The 23,177-nt window shown below is 37.7% G+C and overlaps 1 protein-coding gene across 2 annotated transcripts in view; it reads right to left on the bottom strand.

The window, feature by feature from the left end:
* The window catches only part of PTPRO (protein tyrosine phosphatase, receptor type O), a 271,545-nt gene that overhangs the window by 84,817 nt on the left and 163,551 nt on the right, over positions 1 to 23,177 (bottom strand). For both annotated transcript variants that reach the window (XM_025403255.1, XM_025403256.1), the window contains exons 3-7: positions 17,845 to 18,003; positions 15,653 to 15,805; positions 13,178 to 13,621; positions 11,175 to 11,336; positions 6,136 to 6,332 (exon numbers count right to left, since the gene is read on the bottom strand). In XM_025403255.1, coding sequence (XP_025259040.1) covers positions 6,136 to 6,332; positions 11,175 to 11,336; positions 13,178 to 13,621; positions 15,653 to 15,805; positions 17,845 to 18,003 — 1,115 coding nt within the window. The remainder of the gene's footprint in view (positions 1 to 6,135; positions 6,333 to 11,174; positions 11,337 to 13,177; positions 13,622 to 15,652; positions 15,806 to 17,844; positions 18,004 to 23,177) is intronic.

Raw genomic sequence — 23,177 nt, 5'->3', positions numbered from 1 at the left:
AGGCCAAGGCAGGCGGATCATTTGAAGTCAGGAGTTCAAGACCAGCCTGACGAACATGGTGAAACCCTGTCTCTACTAAAATACAAAGAAAATTAGCCGGGCATGGTGGCGGGTGCCTGTAATCTCAGCTACTCAGGAGACTGGGGTAGGAGAATTGCTTGAACCCAGGAGGCGGAGGTTGCAGTGAGCCAAGATTGTGCCACTGCACTCCAGCCTGGGAAACAGAGTGAAACAAGCTCTCAAAAAAAAAAAAAAAAAAAAAAGAAATGGAAATGACCTTAGAGATGACCTAGTCCAAAGTGCTCATTTAATAAATGTAGTAAAGCCAGAGAATGGCCAAGGTCATATATTTAGATGCAGTGTTGGGACTGGAAGCCTAGTGCTGGGATCTGTAATCTACACTATGGGCAGGTCACTGTGCTAAGCATCGAGATATCCTGGTAAGCACCCTGCCAGGCTGTTGTAGCCCCCTAAAATAATACTGTAGAGAACACTTCTCATTTAGATGAGACTTTCTTTACTGTTCTTTTTTTTTTTTTTTTTTTTCTTGAGACGGAGTCTTGCTCTGTCGCCCAGGCTAGAGTGAAGTGGTGCGATCTCAGCTCACTGCAACCTCCACCTCCCAGGTTCAAGCGATTCTCCTGACTCAGGCTCCTGAGTAGCTGTGATTACAGTTGCGCACCACCACGCCCAGCTAATTTTTGTATTTTTAGTGGAGACAGGGTTTCAGCATGTTGGCCAGGCTGGTCTTGAACTCTTGACCTGAGGTGATCTGCCCGCCTGGGCCTCCTAGAGTGCTAGGATTACAGGCGTGAGCCACCACACCTGGCCCTGCTCTTTTAAAAAAAATGTGGATACATAACAAATACCATATATAGAAAAACAGTGAGAACATATACATGAATAAAATGCATTTATTAAAGTTGAATGTTGGCACGCACAATAATTGATAATTCAACTAAAAGGTTAAGGTGCTGCTTTGGCCTTCAGTGTCTCTAATATTTAAGACAGTATTGCTTGGTGGAAAGAACACAGGTTTTTTTTTTCGGACTACCTGGAATCAAATCCTGACTCTGCTCATTATTAGCATGGGGGTTTATTTATGCTTTATAATTTATTGAAAATTCTTGCCTTGGTTACTTCGTTGCTAAAATATAGGTAATAAAATTATATACCTCATAGAGTTTGAGAATGTTTAAACCGAGTATCAATAAATACTAACCTTTATTCATCTTATTAACTTTTTGACCTCTAGGATACATAAAATTGTGGAATTGCTCCAAGAAGGAACATGAATCAATGGAGAACAATGTTGTTTACAGCTTCTCTATGCTGTAAGGTGTTTTTTGGAGCCTCATTTTAAGATTTTAAGGATTCATATAGAACTGGTGATATGATATGAATTTTAAACCTTTCCACACTGGAAACTGATTATACACAGTAGAAATTATGTAATCTGAATTGGTACAACTTGCTCTACATGTAAGTAAAAGGAGCCATATACCAAAATTTACCTTCCACTGGCTTGAACAAAATAAGATTACACTGAATTAATAAATTGGCATTTTCATTCTTTCTTTCCTATTTATACTCTTTCATATCAGGGTTTCTTGCACAACTTTTAGATTTTTAATTCTGCTGGAAGCCATATAGGCAGATTTAGTGAACTAGATCTCTTCATGTGATAGAGAATTTTCCTTCCTTCCTTCCTTCCTTCTTGCCTCCTTCCCTATCTCCCTCCCTCCCTTCCTCCTTTCGTCTTTCTCTCTTTTTCTTTTCTTTTCTTTTCTTTCTTTCTTTCTTTCTTTCTTTCTTTCTTTCTTTCTTTCTTTCTTTCTTTCTTTCTTTCTTTCTTTCTTTCTCTTTTTCTTTCTTTCTTTCTTTCTTTCCTTTCTTCCTCTCTTTCTCTCTTTCTTTCTTCTCTTTTCTTTCTTTTTGAGACAGAGTCTTGCTCTGTCACTCTGTTGCCCAAGCTGGAGTGCAGTGGCACAATCTTGGCTTACTGCAACCTCTGCCTCCTGGGTTCAAGTGATTCTTGTGCTTCAGCTACCCAAGTAGCTGGAATGACAGGTGTGCGCCATCATGCTCAGCTTATTTTTGTGTTTCTAGTAGAGACAGGGTTTCATTATGTTGGCCAGGCTGGTCTCAAACTCCTGGTCTCAAGCGCCTCTCCTGTCTTGACCTCCCAAAGTGCTGGGATTACAGGCATGAACTGCCATGCCCAGCCTGATAGAGAATTTTCTAAAGAGACAAACTATGATAAGAAGATGCATATTATCCACAACTAAGCAGTATTATTTTATTTGTTTAACATATACTTTATATGACAAAACATATATGCTTATTGTAAAAATTGCTCACCCAATAAAAGAACAAATGAAGTAAATTGGAAGTCTTGTTTGTTCTCCTCCCACAAATCCTGACATTTTGATGTGCATTCTTCTAGGCCTTCTTCTAACATATATACATAAGTAATATGCTATTGAACCACATAATGTGTTACATTATCAACACTGCTCCAGGCCGGGTGCAGTGGCTCACGCCTATAATCCCAGCACTTTGGGAGGCCGAGGCCGGTAGATCACCTGAGGTTGGGAATTCGAGACCAGCCTGGCCAACACGGTGAAACCCCGACTCTACTAAAAACACAAAAATTAGCGAGGCGTGGTGGCTCACTTCTGTAGTTCCAGCTCCTTGGGAGGCTGAGGCAAGAGAATCGCTTGCAACTGGGAGGTGGAGGTTGCAGTGAGCCGAGATTATGCCGCTACACTCGAGCCTGGGTGACAGAGCCAGACTCCATCTCAAAAAAACCCCCAAAAAACCAAAAAAATTGCTCCATTTAAACTTAACACATTGTAGACATCTGACTGTAAGTGTAAATGCTGACCTAGCTCATTAATCACCCATTTTGCCTATTTAGAATGTTTAGAGTAATAAAGGACATAAGGAGTATAGACTGTTTCAGGGTGATGTTAAGGTTCCTTTCTTTTGATAATGTTTTAGGTAATAGTTGATTCTAACTATTCAAATGACTATCTGGAATCCTAGCTGTTTAAATATGCCATTATAACCGGGCACAGTGGCTCACACCTGTAATCCCATCACTTTGGAAGGCTGAGGTGGGCGGATCATGAGGTCAAGAGATTGAGAACATCCTGGTCAACATGGTGAAACCCCGTCTCAACTAAAAATACAAAAATTAGCTAGGCATGGTGGCGCGCACCTGTAGTCCCAGCTAATCGGGAGGCTGAGGCAGAAGAATCGCTTGAACCCAGGAGGCGGAGGTTGCAGTGAGCCAAGATCGTGACTTTGCACTCCACACTCCAGACTGGCAACAGAGCGAGACTCTGTCTCATAAAAAACACACAAAGAAAGAAACAAACAAGAATAAGAAGTAGCTATGGGCACATACATCATATTATTTAAAAAATGACAAAAGGGTAATTGGATTACAGATTACCTGACTTGGTAATAAGTTATAAACACTAGTTTCCATCCTCCCCAATTTCTGAATATTTACTGAGCTGCTAACCTATACGTACACTTCTATGTTTCTCCATGCCTTTTTATTTAGCCTGGACCTCCTTGGGTGTGTGTTGGAGGAGGAAAAGTGGAATGCCTCTGCATTCTGCATGTTAAGTAATGTGTTTTATTTTTTACAAAATAATTCCACACTCCACTCCCCCTTAATTTCCACTCATTTAGCATCCTAATATTTTTCCTGACTGTCTTAGTCCTCATTCCTGAGAATTTAGTTGAGTCCAATGTCTTTCCAATTGGATACCAGTTCTATTCTATTCCTCCTCAACTAAAGGAATAAGGAGAAAAATGTGCTAGAGAGCATAGAAGTCAAAATAAGTATATGATAGACATTTTTTTTTTTTTTTGGTGGAAACAGGTTTCTCTATGTTGCCCAGGCTGTCTTGAACTTCTGAGCTCAAGTGATCTGCCCACCTTAGCTTCCCAAAGTGCTGGGATTACAGGCGTGAGCCACTGCACCTGTATATGATAGACTCTTAAATAATAGGGTTGAACTAGATGATAGTGCAGGTTCCTTTGAGTCTGAGATGGTCTTATTTCCACTTTATGTGATCTTTCCATTGGTGCTTTTCTACACATTTATTTAGTAGCATAATGGACTACAGTGGTATGATATTATACAAATCTCAAAAAGTTCTTGTGGTAATTGAGATGATGCCTAGCATGGTGGTCTCATTTCTGTTCTCCCCTTTAAATATTAGTCTTCTTGCTTATAATGCTGAATAGGACATTTCATGTTCTGTTTTCCTATTTGCATTTTAAGAAGATATTGTAAAAGTACATTTGGACTGGTCTTTTCTGGCTCATTGATAATTTATAATATCTATCTCTTCCTTTAACCTTTGTAATCTTATGTGAAAGATATATAATGTGTACATTAGGTAGGGCAAGGGGAGAAATCTACCTTGAAGCAGTTGAGTTCTAGGTCAAGGTCTGTAGGGGAAAACACATTTTTCTGTCAATGTAATGAGTCAGTCATCTTGGGTATGCTCAGGAAAGGAAGCTAATAAGTTACACAATGAACTGTGATTACTAGTTAATCGGTTTAGCATATTTATTCCTTAATTTAATTCAACTCAAGGGACGCCTCATTCTCAAGTAAGGGCTTATCTCAGCATTCTGTGGCTTTCTAGTGCTTCAAAGAACACGATTCCTGAATTCATCTTATCAATTTACAATTTATCATTGTTTGAATTTCATTAAATGCTTAATTTTCCTGGGAGGAATGGAAACGTTACAAATAGCTCTCATACAGCAAACATCTTTTCTGCACATTACATTTCCAACGTACTCCACATGAATTGCTAACTATTTTTTTCCTTTTGCCTTTAGGGAAGAAAATATGTTTGTAAGACACCAAGAACCACCAAATTTGACCATGTAAAAACATAAGGCCAGAATTTAGAAAAATAGGACTGGGCCCCAGGTTCTCAGGGCATCTGAGAGCAAGGTCCACTCGGCTCCAGTCGCACGGTTTTACTAAGGATTGGTCTGGCATGTGCATTCCTTCTGCTAACCACTCGCAGGACTACTGAGTTGCACACTGTGTCTGCCTGCCCCTCGCTCGCCTCTGTGCACAGCTGACTCCTATATATTCTTCAAAGCTCTTTTCAGTTGTGACTGCTGAGGGGGTAGTTTTTTTACTTTATATTATTTATTTATTTATTTTCGAGACCGAGTCTTGCTTTGTCGCCCAGGCTGGAGTGCAGTGGCGATATCTCAGCTCACTGCAACCCCCACCTCCCAGGTTCAAGCGATTCTCCTGCCTCAGCTTCCCCTAGCAGCTGGGATTACAGGCACGTGCCACCACGCCTGGCTAATTTTTGTATTTTTAGTGGAGACGAGGTTTCACCATGTTGGCCAGGCTGGTCTTGAACTCCTGACCTCAGGTGATCCACCCGCCTTGGCCTCCTGAAGTGCTGGGATTACAGGCGTGAGCCACTGTGCCCAGCCTACTTTATATTCTTTACATTTTTAAGTTTTTTTTTTTTAACAAGAATATGTTACTTTTACAGTAAAAATGAAAATTAAAGGAATAGAAAAAAGTAAAACAAACAAACAAAAAACCCTCCAACGCTCTGCTTGGTTGTCTCCTCTGCGATGTTTTCTCCAACCAGTTTCCAAATCCTCTTTCCCCTTCATCCACGTTACTCATGCTGAGCTCCTTCTTCTGTGAACTCCTCTGGACTCTCATCATTCATTTTAAGCTAAGGCCTTATTCTATACAGTGCAGTCATTATAGGTTCAATTATCTATCGTTCTCAATAGATTATAAGCTCTGCAAGAGCAGGATGTTTAAAAATTTCTAACATCTATCTTAGTACCTGGCACATCATAGGTGCTCAGCAAATTCTTTTGAATAAGGAATGAAAGAGAAAGGAACATGACCCTCCTATGAAGAGAAAGGGACATGACAGTGCCATGGAAAAGCCATTCCCACTCATTTCTGGCCCCTCTGGCTCTTGGGAACACTCATACAACACACCCATCCCAGCAGACCTCAGCATGGCTTCCTGCAATTGCCTCCTTGGCATTGCCCTGTAAGGCTGTGCTTGGGTGGGACTGGCGAGCCCATCCTCATTTCCTCTCCTTTACCTGAGTGCAGTACTGTTTTTCAAGCCTCTGGCTTTCCTTTTGTTTCTGGCAGGTCAGCGACACCACAGACACAATGGTGCTGTTGTAGTTCTCTTGGGAAGATGTCCAGGACATCAAGGCAGTGGTTGAGCTTAAAACGTGGACGATCACGTGCTGGGGCTTCTCGGTCAGTTCTTCAATCCACTCTCCTGAAGGACCTGCACATTTCAAATTGGAACACAGGGGAGGCTGCACATTGCACTAAGATAAAAGATTCTGGTTTAAAAAATCATGTTTTCTTTTCGCCCTTACAATGAGATTCAAAGTCAGATTGGTGGTCAGACTGGCAACTCTTCAGGTCCTCTGCCCAGCTGCAACTCTCTACCCCTTGACCTCACCTTGATCTAAACAGCAGCCTAAGCAATAACAGCAGAAACGAAAGTGCCACTTCAATCGTCATGTGCATGTGAGAGTATTCTGGTAAATTCTTCACCAGAGAAAATTTACCTCTCTTTTAATAAAGAGTGAGCGTGGCAGGGTGGCATTTCGTCAGGGCTTATAATTCCTTTGCTACTAGGATCTTTGGTCTCTAGGAATAATTACTTCGAGATCCAAATCAGCCTAGACTACTATCATGTGAAAACATTTGAATTTGGCAACAGTGAGAACAAAAAGGCAGGCTGTGACTCTATTAGAGAAGAAACACGCAACAGGCTGGCTCCATTAAAGAAGCTGGCTGGGCCGGGCACGGTGGCTCAAGCCTGTAATCCCAGCACTTTGGGAGGCTGAGACGGGTGGATCACGATGTCAGGAGATCGAGACCATCCTGGCTAACCCGGTGAAACCCTGTCTCTACTACAAAATACAAAAAACTAGCCGGGCGTGGCGGCGGGCTCCTGTAGTCCCAGCTACTCGGGAGGTTGAGGCAGGAGAATGGCGTGAACCCGGGAGGCGCAGCTTGCAGTGAGCCGAGATTGCGGCCACTGCACTCCAGCCTGGGCGACAGAGCGAGACTCCGTCTCAAAAAAAAACCCAAAAAACAAAAAACAAAAACAAACAAACAAATAACAGCTGGCTGAAACCTGGGTGATAATTTGAGGAACACAACAGGATCCTTAGCATAAAATATCTCCATAGAAGTGCCCATCCTTAGCTTTGTTCTCTTATGTTCAGAAAGTGGTTCTTAACACAGTGCCTGACACCTAGTAAGGACTCAAGACATGTTAAGGTGATTATTGTCTATAGAAATTCCCTGCTGAAATGCAAATGTGAAACTTCCATTTATTTGCTTAGGATGCATTTCTCAGCTCCTTAATTTAATGCTGTATTCCTAGGCTGAGACCCAGGAGAGGAAAAGGAGCAAGTGGCTCTACTGGGGAGGACAGACTAAGGTTCGGTGTAAATGGTGCAAGGGAAATGATAATAAAAAATGATATTAATTATAGTAAAGAGATACGGAATCCATTATATATTTATATATTTGTTCCTGGCAGGTCAGTGACACCACAGACACAAGGATGCTACTGTAGTTCTCTTGGGAAGATGTCTAGGACATCACAGTAGTGGTTGAGCTTAAAACACGGATGCTCACATATAAACTGCTTTTCAGCATATAAACTGTTTTTTAGCATGTAAACTTCAAGTTTATATGTGTTATGTATTTCATTCCTTTAACTTATATTTATTTACTTATTTATTTTTTTATTTATTTTGAGATGGAGTGTCACTCTGTCACCCAGGCTGGAGCGCAGCCTTATCTCGGCTCACTGCAACCTCCACCTACTGGGTTCAAGCGATTCTCCTGCCTCAGCCTCCTGAGTAGCTGGGATTACAGGTGCCCACCACCACGCCTGGCTAATATTTGTACTTTTAGTAGAGAGAGGGTTTCACCATGTTGGCCAGGCTAGTCTCGAACTCCTGACCTCAGGTGATCCGCCTGCCTTGGCCTCCCAAAGTGCTGGGGTTACAGGTGTGAGCCACCGTACCTGGCCCCTTTAACTTTTATAACAAGCCAATGAGATAAGTACTTTTATTAAATCTCACTTTTCAGATGCGAAAACTGAGGCAGAGATAGGGTAAGTCAAACTAGGATTTGATAGATAAGATCAGACACACAGGAAGTCTGATTCCAAAATCCATGCTCTCAACCCTGCATGAGACTTCCTGGAGCACTAGGAAATAGTAAAAATTTGGAAACAGGATAATTGCACTAAGACTCAGTTTGGTACTTATTAGTGGTGCAACTTTGGACAAATGAGTTAACGTCTCTGAATCTCAGTCATTGCATCTGTTAAATGGATAAATCATGGAATTTTAGAACAGAGCAGAACTTTAGAGACCCACTGCCTTATTTTGCTGATATGATTTGGCTCTGTCCCCACCCAAATATCATCTCGAATTGTAATCCCCACTTATCGAGGGAGGGACCTGATGGGAGGTAATTAGATCATGGAGGCGGTTTCCCCCATGCTGTTCTCAATAATGAGAGAGTTCTCACGAGATCTGATGGTTTAAAAGAGGCAGTTTCCCCTGCTCTCTCTCTCTCTGTCCTGCCACCCTGCGAAGAAGGTTCTTGCTTCCCCTTCGCCTTCTGCCATGATTGTAAGTTTCCTGAGACCTCCCTGCCATGCTGAACTGTGAGTCAATTAAACCTCTTTCCTTTATAAATTACTCAGTCTCAAGTAGTACTTTATAGCAGTGTGAAAACGGACTAATACATTTGCTGATGAGGAAACTGAGGCGCAGAGATATAAACAAGCTGCCTGAAGTCACAGAGCTAGTAAGTGCTTCTGACCCGACCCAGACCTCCTGTCTCCTGAGTTAGCGCTTTGTGACAATCTGATTAATTTACCTCATAAAGTTGCTGCTGGGATCAAATGAGATAATATGTGTTAGCGAACTACATAAACGTGAAGTGTTACTACTGTTCTGAAGAGTACTAGTGTAGTGGGGGCACAGAGGGCAAAGGTTGAAGGAAGCAAAACAAATTCAGTTATTTAATAGTTTTACCTTATGACTGACCTGATAATCAACCTGAGGAATTGGGTCATTGCAGGCTAAATGAAAATGGATTTTGTTATCAAATACTCCTGAGTTCTAATCTTAATTTTGACACTTGGGGAAGTCACTGAACTTTCTGCGATTCAGTTTGTTTTTTAATGTGAAAAATGGGGGTAATGACAGTGTTCCCTTCATAAGGCTACTGGCAGACTAGTACAAATTCCTACCTGAATTCTCATCTCTGGGAAGGCCTTCAAAGCTACATAAATGTAAATTATAATGCAACAACATAAACATATAATAAATTGTAATGTAACAGCTCAATACCAGAATATGTGAAACAGTTTGGTCAGGAAAAATGGGTTGCAAATATACTTTAGCTGGTGTGTGACTACATTATGCTGAGCAAACGTGAGCCACCCTAATTTGTTGCTCATTTACCCAGTTAGGTGTATTTATATATGTGGTATCCATTTTTTAAACCAAAGAAGTATATGCAGTACATCTGAATAACTCATTACCATAGAACAGAATCTCCTAAGCACTTAAAAAAGTCATTCTTTTAGCAACAGAGAAAAAACAAAACTTCTGGGAACCCGTATTTTTCTAGATAAATATTAAGATGCATCTCTTTAAAGTAATCACATTTTTGAGCAATTCCGACATGTCCTCAATGGCACTAGTCACTTTAGATACTCTAAGAATAGAGCAGAGCACATGAAAGATACAAGTGGTTCCATAAATATTTCTTGAATGTACAAGAGAATGAATAAATATGCAAACGGTATAACTCCAGCCTAGGATTTTACAATTTGACATGAGAAGCAAGATGCACCTAAAATAAATCTAGAAAAATACCACACACTAATAAGTTCTGTGTTTTGTGCTGTGTACTATGAGACAGAATAGGAATTCAGAGAAGAGAAGTCAGAAAGACCAGAATTGTTGCGGAGTTTTCGTGGAGGCTGTTCACATGGGCAGTGGATCTGTACTGGTGCAGAAAGAGACCATTTGTTCAGTGAGGCATTTTTAGTCTTATGGAAAGAATGAAATTCTCAACTTTGTTCTCTTTCTTAAGTAATCACATGTCCAAGGTCTCTAATACTTGAAAGACACACAAGGCAGTTGGGAATACCTTTTCTATGCATCTGATAAATCTTTAAGGCCTTTCTTTTGCCAGAGGTGACATTTTTGGTTTTTCTTTTAGTAAAAATAGTATATGGGATATTTTTAACATTTTTAAGCTGCTGCATAAACTGAGCTCCTCTTTTGCTCTCATCCATTCTTGAACGAAAGGTGGTATTTTGCCTTTCCAGATGGCAATAGGATATGTGGTGGTTATCCTTTTCTGAAAGCAATTTTTATTCTTTGCCTTCTGGTTTTTCTTTCTACTGATCGAAGGCACATATAACTCCTGATAGGGTAGGTTACTGATTTTTGACCTCTATACTTCCAGTAAACATAGTCAGTTTAGCTAAACACGTTATAGAGGCTGGCACTGTTTGTGCAACCTTCAGAGGCTAGCTTTTGCTGTGCTGTGACCCTTATGGAATTGGTAGAGGCCACTCTAGGACTTGACATTGGGCTTTTAGGTTGCTCTAGCTATGGCTTTTTCCACCAATTTTATGGAGACCACCTGGGTGTACTTGAATCTTTGTCTTTCTTTTGAGCTTCGCAAGCTCAATACTCTAATGAGATTTTTCACAGTCCTATAATGTCATTTCCTTATGGCCTCAAGCAAATGTCGCATTTCCCAAACTGTATGTCCACATCCTTGGAGGGTTTGTTATGGCTAATGTGGAAGGTCAGTTTAATAAATGTTCAATTATCACAATAGTGAAAAGAATCCTCAAGTTAAACCCATGGATAGGATTGCTACTATTAAATATGCATATATTTCCTCTGCTGTCCAAAGCTTGTGGATCTCAGCCTCTCCTGATCTTGAAGACTTCTCCGCATCTCTAAGGTTTGTGAATAGTTGACATCTGAGCATCAATAATCTCACCAGTTCCATTGTTCTAGCTCCCCAGTAAGTGTAAAGTGATCTCTTTGTTACTTACTGATATAAAAGCTGAGTGATTTTGCTGACTGACTTTTTCGAGTTTCACAAGATCCTGAGGAACTAAAGGTTGTCACAGATAACTTATATTTCCCAGGTTCCTTCAGTTCTGCAACAAATTCATGTGCTTCTTCATCCACTGTCAAATATTCAGTAAAGTTCTCTAAATCGTATAAAAAAAAGAGAAGATATATGAATTGACACCTGGAAAGGCCCTGGGTATAGACAAGTCAATTAATGAAAAAAAAAATTAGGTATTTTAAATGTTCCCTCCTTTTGTCAAGTTCAGTTACACCTCTAAACTAAAGGTACTATTAAAGAATATAAGTAAGAGTTCAATATTTTTACAACCTTCCAAATAACAAAACTCAAATATGGCATTCAAATCAATAAAACTAGGGATGGGTCTACACTGTGTATCTTTATGTACTCCTACCCAACAAAATTATGTTTACAAAACAGAAGTAGATAGTCAGGAAAAGATAACAATTATTGGCTTCCTCATCACGAGGTAAGGGCTAAAAAATAACCAGCATCAAATATCTTGTAAGTTCTTTGTGGTAGTATTAACCATTCAGAAGTGCTTTAACATTTATTTAAAATACATCTCATTTTTTAAGGTATATTTTCTGATGTACCCCAGAATTTAAAGTAAAATTTAAAAATAATAATCATGGTAATATTTTTCCTTCATCCATTTGCTTTCAAATCTTCTTAAAGAATTATTTCACATTGCATCATAGTCCATCCATCCTCTGCTGCTTATTACTTCATTTGAAGTCATTATCATCAGTTGGTGACTACAACAGCCTTCAAAAGAAGACACTGTAGTCAGATAAATGCATAATAGAACCTTCATGAGAAGAGGCGGTAAAAAAATTTTGTAATGACAAGATCCTATTTGCCATAGGAACATATTTAGGAACAGAAAAATAAAAGACGATTAGGGAAACTTTAAAAAAATGTAGGCAATTCCAAGAAAATGACTTTTGACTCAAATAATTAAGAATTTTCATTTTATGTGTTATTTGGTTATGGTTGAATGCTGCATCATCTTGTATAGAAGAATCCACAGATTTTTGTTGTATCTCATGCTATTAAGTAAAATAGGAGTAAACAATATGTCAGTATATGAGACTACATGGGTCTTAAACTCTCACCCTAAAAATAAGGCTATCATCGTAACTTCAAATTTTTACAAATTATAACCTCTGCCACTCAAACTACTAGCCCGGAAAATGGAAAATGAAGTATATTATTGTAAAAACTAAACAAACAACAAATAACCATAAAAATCTACCAAACAACAATTGAGATAGGTATCATGACCCAAACTTGTTGAAAGTCACGGCTCTGCTTTCCTAAGTTAGTGGGCTATAAAGAATGAATCTCAGATGCTGAGTTAGTCAATGCAAAATGTAATATAGTAGCTATATGGAAATGTCAGTAGCTGTGTATTTTCCATGTTACTATCAGCTTCTCTTTGGAAAACTATGGTGCTTGTTCCAGAGGGACACACCCTAAAGGGAACAAGAGTAGCTGGTTAGCAGGACACAAGCCTCATATTCTTGAGGAAAGTAGTAATGTGTTCATAAGTATTACTTTGCTGCCATGTTTAAAAATTTGCATATGAGAAAACAGGAAATTTCTCTAGGATATGCTGTAATATTCTGGGATAGTTAGATCTTTGATTCAAAATATTTCCAAATATGATGTTTTCCTCATTGTTCTGAGACATGAGAAATATCAGGCAGTAAAATATATACAGTTGGCAGTACTCACAACTTGTGAATCACCCAAACCTTCTGATTCTTACCCAGTCTATTCATTTGGATTTTCTGCTCTGTCTGCATTGGATACCCAATTACATTCTTCCCTTTCTTTACCATTATTCTCTGGCGATTGAGTGTCTATGATCAGTGTTTCTAAACTCAAATTTAAAAACACTTCAGTTCCCCTTCCTTTGTATCAGTTCTTATTTCCTCTGATTTCCTACTGCTTTACCTTCTCGTTCAATATGGATATGGAAGCCATCAAAAGCAGTGGGTGGTTTGGGTGGTAACCAGGTCAATATCATTTGCACAGGGGAAAAGGAGAAAGAGCCTGATGTTGACTTCTCTGTCTCACTGAGTGTACTGTTATTTTCGTATTCCATGGGAAGTACGCTGACAAATTCATCTTCACTTTCAGGAGTTGCAGATGCACTGTCCCACCAATATGGCTGAGACGTAGTTTCATAGTCACTGCTATTAAAATCAGGCCAACCGGAAGAAGTGTTGCCCGAGGGAATTTCAGGGGTTTCTTCTGTAAAATGGAAGAGTTTTTCTTTTCCTATTGTATCTTGTGATCTCATGAAGGATTCCTCTGGGAAATTACCACTCTGTTCTTCCCAGTTGTTTTTGTTCAAGTTTACGATACGAACGGAAATATTCTGAGGTGGATAAGGGGCTGTAAGAGAGAGAATTTTCATTGTCAAGTAATTTTTAAATCAATTAGAGTGAATACTTAAGCTCTTAATGAGTCAGGGACAAAAGCAGATTTTTAAAAATGGAATTTAATTTTACTTCTAATACACAGATAATTTACGTCAAGATAAACTGCATTTTTCTCCATATATATACTTCTAACATTTTGTGGATGATGTGTACCTGTTAACATACCACTAGTCACACTTCAAATATATTAACTTGCAATATTATGCTTGTTGAAGTGGTAATTTAACCACTTCTAAAAGCAGAGTATGTAAATATTTTTCAGTTTATCATAATCTCACTTACAAAAAAATGTATCTGTGTTCCTGGATTTTTATTACAAAGAAAAAACAAGTATAGTGTACTTATAGCTATGAAGATGAAAATACTCCATGTGACATAGTTGCACCTAGGAGAGTTGCATGCGTGTGCTGCCTTTAGAGATGTTAACACACATGTTAGAAATATGGCTTCACTCCTCACCTCTCTAAAATGAAACATATAAGCACAAAATGAGTTCGTAAATTATGGAAGCATACTTTACTTACAGGGAGAAAACTACAAAGACACACTGCATAGTCTCTGCCTATAACAGTTTCTACTTGGCCTTCAAATAGCAGTTCAATTATCACCTCTTCCATGAATTTTTTTTAAATTTTTTTTTTTTGAGGCGGAGTCTCACTCTGTCACCCAGGCTGGAGTGCAATGGTGCGCGGTCTCGGCTCACTGCAACCTCCGCCTCCTGGGTTCAAGCGGTTCTCCTGCCTCAGGCTCCCGAGTAGCTGGGATTACAGGCACCAGACACCAAGCCTGGCTAATATTTGTATTTTTAGTAGAGACAGGGTTTCATCATGTTGGCTAGGCTGGCGTCAAACTCCTGACCTCAGGTGATCCACCCGCCTCAGCCTCCAAAAGTGCTGAGATTACAGGCATGAGCCACCGTGCTAGGCCCCATGAACTTCTAATAAAAATTTCTCTCTCCTTCGTGCTGTTAAATAACTTTGTACCTCTTTTATAATATTTATCTCATTCTGCCTCGTATTAGTGCCATTTGTGTATTACGAGTACCATTTTTTGAGGACAAGGATCCTGTCTCATCAGTCTTTGTCTTCAGGTCTCAGTACTTAGAACAAATTCCAGGTAGAACGTGCTCAATTAATGTTTTTCTACTTACATTGAATAATGAAAAACATAAATAGAATCTTAAATGTTGACATTAGGTGAATTAGTGATTTAGCTGAAATAGTTTCCTGGTCTTAGAATAAGAATGAGTAAGAATCATGATATCTTAGAATTTCAAATTGTCAAGACCTTAGAAGTAATCTATCATAATCCTTTCCTGATGCTCATCAGAATGGCCTCTCCAGCTTTCCTATTGAATATGCAGGCACATTGGGCACATACGATGTTGCTTATATTGGTGATGGGTACTTAGTAGATATATGCTTATTTTACCCATTCATTCTTCCATCCATACATCCATCTTTCCATCCATCCATCCATCCATCCATCCATCCATCCATCCATCCAACCATCCATCCATGCATCTATCCATCCAACCTACAATAGTGCTTTATATTAGTGGTGTTACTAAAATTAAGCACTTCAAGTTTGAGATACATTTGAATTTCAATATTTTCCTTTAATAATCTGATAAACTGTACTAGAATGTCTTCCCTCTTTTTTCTGCCATAGGGCCACTTGTCAGTAATAACTGATGTCTACTAGATCTGGGTAAGTTTTACTTAATTATAACCTTTGGTAATAATATAGTAGTTTTTATTCAAAGATTACAAATCTATGATTGCATTGACATATTTTAGATTTTTCTTATTGAATGTTTTGCCCAGTTCTTTTTACATTGATATAAAATCTGTTTTAGGTTATTAAACATATGCATTTTCTTTCTTTGCTCTGGACCAGAATATTTCTTAGGATAAAAAATAAATATACAGCAAAATATAACTGAATTATTTTTTCACTGTATTTGATTCTTCAGGAGACTTACCAGTTCTGTGCTGTTTGGGTTCATGACTGACACCACTGTACTCAACAAGGGTACTTTTATTAAAAGTTGCCTCAGATACCAGCTGAAAGGTGATATTACTATAACACATTCCTGGCAGCCAGTGATTAAATACTGTTTTTCCCTTAAAGAAATCTGTGAAGAGAAAATCAATTACATGAAAAATATGGTTTTCTAAATGTCACACACTTCTGGAAAGTTTGAAACAATTATGGTTAAACATTCACAACATAATATTTCCTTCAACTACTGTTATGGTCAATAATAAAGAGTTAGTAGAAGGCTAGAGACAAAACGTTGAATGTTTAGACTCAATCCTGAAGGGCTTTTTCTGACAAAATTCCTAAGGAAATTGAACACAGTTGGAGTTAACTTTTTATGATAGGAACTTTTGGGGTATGTATTAAGTGAAGGAGATAATATAAAGAAATTGTAGACGTTAAGTTTACACTGGCCATTTACTTTAAAATAAAAATCCAAGGTATTTTGCCATCTTATGACCTGAAAAAAAGCAATTTTACAAGAAAAGTTTTCATTTAGAAAAACTAGCCTAATTTAAAACTGGTTTATTTGCCAGTTTGAAGACAGAACCTGCCCAAAAAAAGAAATAATAAAAGTTTGGACTCCACTTAGAAAACTTTAAAGAGAATAACAATAAACTAAAAATCCAATCCGACTCAAAAGAAATGAGAGAAAAAACTAAAAATACCACTTATTGAATTGAAATCTAAAAATAGTTTGAAGAAGTAATAAGAAGTAATTGACTTAAGAATGGGATTATATTATTTTAAAATTTATGATTAACAAAAGTTTCAGTAATTGCTTTTTAATCATTCATAAATATATTTGCATATGATCTATAAACAACTTTCCATTTATTAATTTGCAGATTATTTGTTTTCATTGTAAATAAACAACATAATAATTTGTGGAATTTATGTTTCTTTGATTTTTTCAAAGTTTAAAAAAACTAAATTCACTGCGTATATTTCATTTATTCATTCATTCATTCATTTTGAGATGGAGCCTTGCTCTGTCGCCCAGGCTGGAGTGCAGTGGTGTGATCTCGGCTCACGGCAACCTCTGCCTCCCGGGTTCAAGCAATTCTTCTGTCTCAGCCTCCTGAGTATCTGGGATTACAGGTGCCCGCCACAACGCCTGACTAGTTTTTTTGGTATGTTTTAGTAGAGACAGTGTTTCACCATGTTGGCCAGGCTAGTCTCGAACTCCTGAACTCAAGTGATCTGCCCACCTCGGCCTCCCAAAGTGCTGGAATTACAGACGTGAGCCACCACTCCCAGCCCCACTGCTTATATTTTAAATAATGTCTCGGAAAAAATAAATCCATGGAAGAAATGAGTGTGTAAAAGAAGCAAGTCAAAGTGACATTTTTCTGGATGTCATACTCTGTGTGCTTCAATACTCTTTCTCTTCCCACCAATACATGTTTCATCAGTTACAGTTAGCCAACTCTGGTAGCATTACCTACCTCCCACCCCCACCCGGTATGTCCTGAGAGTATTCAAGTTCCTTCACTAGGATTCACTCCCAAATGAAACTGAATGCCCTCTCTTCCCTCTCCCTCTAGCCCCTTCTACCCAGAGAAGTTGATTTTGTTCCTTTGACTAATTGAAGTATTGCTTCTCCTGGGCTCTTTTCTCTCCCTTCCCCACAAGGTTCCCATCAAGCGAGTAAAAAAGCAAAACTAATTTTTGTATGTTAATGTATTCATTTAGCTGGTCATACAGCATCGCATTTGAGGATGCTGGATCATACCCAAGTGAAACTTTGCAAAAGGCACCGCTCTGGCTTCCCAGTCCCGGAAATGCCCATCTATCATACCCAGAAGGAAATGGTTACTTGTGCTTCCAAACTTAAGTCTGAATTTATTTCCTGCACCAGGCATGCTGCCTTAGGGAAGAGTAGCATGTAAGTGATAATAATTTGAGTATTTCTCTGCTGTACACATGACACCTGACTCTCAAGAAATGAACCAGATGTTCTAGGTTTCCTCATAGCATGATTTTCATAAGTCAATAATTATTTTTAATGGCTCATTTATAGGTCAAATAGTGAATTATAAAACCTCATTGCAGTAAGAGAGAACATCATTTGGGAAAAGCTGCGTAAAAAGTGAGGGTCATCATTGATTCAGCCTTCCTTTTGCTGCTTACCTTTATATAGCATTGTCCGGAAGTCTTTACCTTCCCAGTAGCTAATGTTCACTCTTGTGAAAACGTTATATTTTTCTGGGTAATGAATTTCAAACAGGACTCCTGTTTCAGGAGAAGGTTTATAGTCATATATGGAAACACTGGTTACAGGTAGAGGTTCTACAGAAGTGAAGTAAATGGAGAAAGGGAAAAGAAAGAGGAGAGAGAAAGACTGATATCAATACTTGAACAAACCAAGGATTACACCTACCAGAAATTCACACATATTTTCACTGTCTGTGGGCACTATACTCCTCAGTACCCATGAATTGAATGTTCTTAGCAGTAATTAATATAGTACATTTTATATAATGCTTTCTGCTTTTTGAAGAACTTTTACATTTATTTTTCCTTTTGCAACAGTCCTGATATCTAGGAAGAGCAAATATTAATATATCCTTCCCACTGATAAATATAATGATGGCTCACAGACTAAATTACTTGTTCAAGGTAATTTAACAAGTACATGACAGTCTGTATCTTCAGATTCCCAGTTTATTTTTCTTTTTCTCATGCGAAGGAAATTTGATATTAGTAACAGACCAGTAACAGAAAATAAATTTTGGCTCAGACCGATGATAGTTATATGATCATTTATTTCTTCGTGTGAGCATAGCACTTATTTTTCCATATGAAGTATAAAATTTTAAACTGTCCAATGTTGTAAAAAATATATGTTGTGGTGTTTCTCAAACTACTTTTTCTATAGAAGTTTAAAGAAAACATTTCTATTTTGCTTGAGTTATTCATTCACTGGAAAACTTTAAAAATACTCATTTTAAAAAATCCATTATCAATATATGTCTGCATTTCCTCCCACTCTCCTGCAAATTTCTTGTAAATAATGCATTTTGCACCTTTCTGAAGAAGCTATTAAACAGATTTTACTTGTATGAATTTTATTAATAAGATATGTTAAATAATCTCGTTTGGGGTCACCTGTAATTCCAGCATTTTGGGAGGCCAAGGCGGGCAGATCACCTGAGGTTGGGAGTTTGAGACCAGCCTGACCAAACAGAGAAACCCCATCTCTACTAAAAATACAAAATTAGCCGAGCGTGGTGACACGCGCCTATAATCCCAGCTACTTGGGAGGCTGAGGCAGGAGAATCAGTTGAACGTGGGAGGCAGAGATTGCAGTGAGCAGAGATAGTGCCATTCCACTCCAGCCTGGGCAACAAGAGTGAAATCTCAAAAAAAAAAAAAAAAAAAGAAGATAAATAAAATTTAAAAGCTGTTGGAACCCCAAAAATCACTTTAAGCATGCAAAAGATATAACTGTGATCTGAGTCACATGTAGTTATAACTTCTGTTCTCAAATTACAGATTAACTCACTTTATTTTTCTTGTTCTGTACAATGACTAGAGGGAATTAAATAACGTCAGGGACAGAAATCTCCTGCCTTCTTAATTAATGACCCTTGTTGTAGATTAACTTCCCCCCTTTGTTGTCCTGCTTTGCTTAGGCCGGATGACAGAAAACCTATAAATCACTATCACACTCTGTGTAAAAAAAATGTTAAATGTCCCCTTCCCCAGAAGAAACACTGCTTACAACCAATGAAATTTCTGTTAACCAGGTGTCAACTTTGTATGAATACTTTTTTGTAATCCTGATAAAAACTTCTCTGTCTCTGCCTATAAGAAATGAGATCCCAGTTGCACTACTTCAGAGCACTGACTGAATGCTTTTGGAGTTGGTGTTTCCAGGTGGTCTAGCCTCACACTTTGTGCTTGAAAAAAACTCTCTTTAAATGAGATGCTGACCCTTTTGACAATTTTAGATTGACAGAAAAAAATTTTTTGATTCACAGTTTCAGAATTGAGAGGATTCTTGGACATCATCTATAGCCTGACCTAAAGAAATATCCTTAATTTAAATTTACATTCAAAAAATTTCAATTTCAATAACATGAGAACTCCAAATTTGACTTAGTTCATTCAATAAATAACTATTGAGTATCTAGTATGTCTCAGTCTGTAGCGGGATATGTTTTATTTTGTTGCTCAGGGTATTAATCTATCTTTGCTATTGACTTTAAGAAACCCAGAAATAATTGAAGCTACATGTTAATGCTTTGATTTTTCCTGGAATTTTCTGAAAAACCAAGCCAACATCTACAAAAAAGTTAGGAAGACCTTCAGACTCCGGTGTATTTTATGATCATGTCACTGTAGACTATGTGCTATAGTCTCTGGTTAAAAGGTATGAATTTTATCTTTGTCTCATCCCTAGTCTTCCTACATGCAGGTAACATTTCAGAATGAACTCACGTACTCACTTATGTACCATGTCAACCAACCAACCAACCAACCAACCAACCAATCAACCAATCAACCAACCCTCGAAGACTCTGTTTTGAGTTCAAAACTCCCAAAGAAGTTTTGAACTGCTTCAAGTTCTTTCTTTCGACCCAGCCTAATCTACTAACCCATGGAGTCTACCAGATCCGGCTATTGACTCTGGCCCTAAGAGAACTAAAATGAAAGGAAACAGAAAAAGCAGCCACAGAGCAGTAACTCCTCCACTGTTGCAGTCCTGTTTCACATCCTCATCAGGGTTTCTTCTACTGAAAAGAGAAGTTAGAAGGGCACTTAATCTTTCATGACCTGAGGCATGAAGTGTACACATCAAAGCCACGGTCAAACTTTGAAATTCAAGACAGACAGGAGGATTAGAGAACAGATATTTTATTTTCTGATTTTTTTTTTTTCTGCAACAAGCTACTTAAACTTTAAACTAAGAAAATGTCTTAAAATGCCTGTTTATATGTTTGTTTTATATGTTTCGCTCAGCTTCAATGTAAATGACCCAGGTCAGCTGTAAATCCTGTTGATGTCTAAGTATTACTGAGGAGTATTCAATCCAAGAACTACTGTTTTTAGAAGAACTCAAATGTATAGTATAAAAATATTTTACTATCTCTCCAGTGACTTCTCTCATTATCTTTCTTTTTAGAAATTAAGTGGTGTGGTATAAACCAGTGCTATACTTACTAACAGGCATTTCAGTGATGACAAAGTTAAATCCTAATCTAAGTCAATAGTCCTCACCTTATCAGTCACTCCATTGTACTTCCCTTTCTTTTCTTAGGACCAGCCTGGACTGGACAGAGAAATGGAGTTGTTGGACAAGGTGAATCATTTAATATCTTTGTTCATTACTTTCTTGTCCACAGATGTTTTAATTTTTCAATTAAATAAAGTCTTAGAAAAAGTAGTTGAAATTCCCCCATGTAACTTACCCAAACCCCATTCTTTTCCCACCATGACCAGAAGTAAATTATTATTCTGAATCTGGTATTTATCTTCTCATGCATGTTTTTTAAACATGTATTTGTAAGTATCCAACATTGTTTCATGTTTTAAATTATTATGTAAATTATCATAACTATCCTGCAGCTTGTTTTTATTGTCTAACATTGTTTTAAGATTTATCACTCTTGATACAAGAACACCTAAAAATTTTATTTTAGTGTCCATTTTGCAACTATACAACCCACACAATATATACCTGTTATTATTTTAGTAGAGTAATTGCTTTCAATTATTCACTCTTACAAATAATGCTGCAATAAATGTTTGCAGCATGTCTCTTTAGGTGGCAAATCCTGGATAGTAGGGTCTACACATCATCTGTATCAGATATTCTTAGAAAGTTTTCTAACTAGATTAGGGCAATTTACATATCTATTAGCAGTGTATGATAGTTCCTCTTTCTCCGTATTATTTTCCAACATTCGCTGATACCAGTCTTCTTAATTTTTGCCACTCTGAGGTGTGTGAAATTTTGTCTCTTTGTTTTAATTTCCTGCTCATGGAGATTAATTATTTTTTCTTATGTTTTTTGGTCAATCAGCTTTCCGTTTCTTAGAATTGTTAAATTCTTTTGCCTGTTTTGGGGTTCTTTTTCCATCTGCTCCTGCTAATTTGTAACACAATCTTTGTCATATACCATATTCCCATTGTCATTTTTTTAAATTGTGTCCTGGACTTTCCTTCTGGATTCACCTTTTTTCTTGCTGAAATCTGTCTATTAACAGTTCTTTAACTCACAGCTATAGGTGTTAAGTTCTCTAGGCTTTGTATATTAGAAAATTTCTTTATTTTATCTTTATTCTTAATGTGGTTTATTCTTGATGTATCTGGGTATAAAATTCTAGGTAGACAGGTATTTTCATCAGTACTTTGACGATGTTGTTTTTTTGTTTTCTTTCACCAGTTATTGCAGAAGGGAAGACTTCTGTCAGTAGAATAGTCATTCCTTTGTAGATACTTTGCTTTTTTCCTCTTGTACCTTTCAAGCTTATTTATTTATTTTCATTTAGCCTTAATAATCTGATGATACATAATAGCAATAATATAGCATTATATATTTAGGCATGGTTTTAGTTTTGAATTACTCTATTAGGTACTTAGTTGGAATGCTCTGTCAGTCTGTGAATTCATGTCATTCTTCAAGTCTTGGAAATTCTCATAATAATCTCTCCAAATATTGTGCCCACCATTCCCTCCTTATTTTTCATGAATCCTTAAGCCTTCTTAGCTAGAGCCTTTCCCACTTCCATGCCTGTGAATTGCCTCACTGTGCTGTATTATGGGGCAAATTGCATGGTACTATCCTTCAATTTACTAGCTCTTTGTAATTGTTATCAGTATAGAATTTGTCCTATCTACTGAAGCTTTTCAATTAGTAAACTTTAACTTTAATCAATCAAATTAATTTTACCTTGTTTGATGAATTAAATTTTAAATTAATTTAAATGATTATGTTTTCATTTATAAAAGTTTTAATTTATTCATGTTTATTCTGTATGTTTTTATTTTATTTCTGCAAATTTTTTTTGAGATAGGGTCTCATCATTGTTGTCCAGCCTCGATTTGAACTGCTGGAATCAAGGGATCCTCCTGCCTCAACCTCCTGAGTAGGTGGAACTGTAGGCACAGCACTGCACTGTTTTTGCCAATTTTTTTTTTTTCACTAATTCCCTGGTTTCAAAAACTGGAGGCGGTTCTTACATTTATGTCCTTGAACATTATAAACATAATTAAATTTTTGTTAAATTGCTATTTAAAATACAATCTGAACAGTTATAGTTGTTTTGATATCTATCTTTTTTAGCATAAGTTTTTCATGTGTTTTGAGACACAGGCTCTGGGCTCATTTGATGCTTTTTCATCTCCCCATTTCTCACTTATTATGCCTTGCTTTTGAAACAATTAAGCCATTGCATCCTGTCAGCCCACCAAAGCACCCGGTCTACAACAAGACATATGACATTATTTTGCCATTC

The sequence above is a fragment of the Theropithecus gelada genome, chromosome 11 (assembly GCF_003255815.1).
Source record: "Theropithecus gelada isolate Dixy chromosome 11, Tgel_1.0, whole genome shotgun sequence".
In the NCBI taxonomy this organism is placed as follows: Eukaryota; Metazoa; Chordata; class Mammalia; order Primates; family Cercopithecidae; genus Theropithecus; species Theropithecus gelada.
This window is presented reverse-complemented; position numbering and strand designations above follow the sequence as displayed.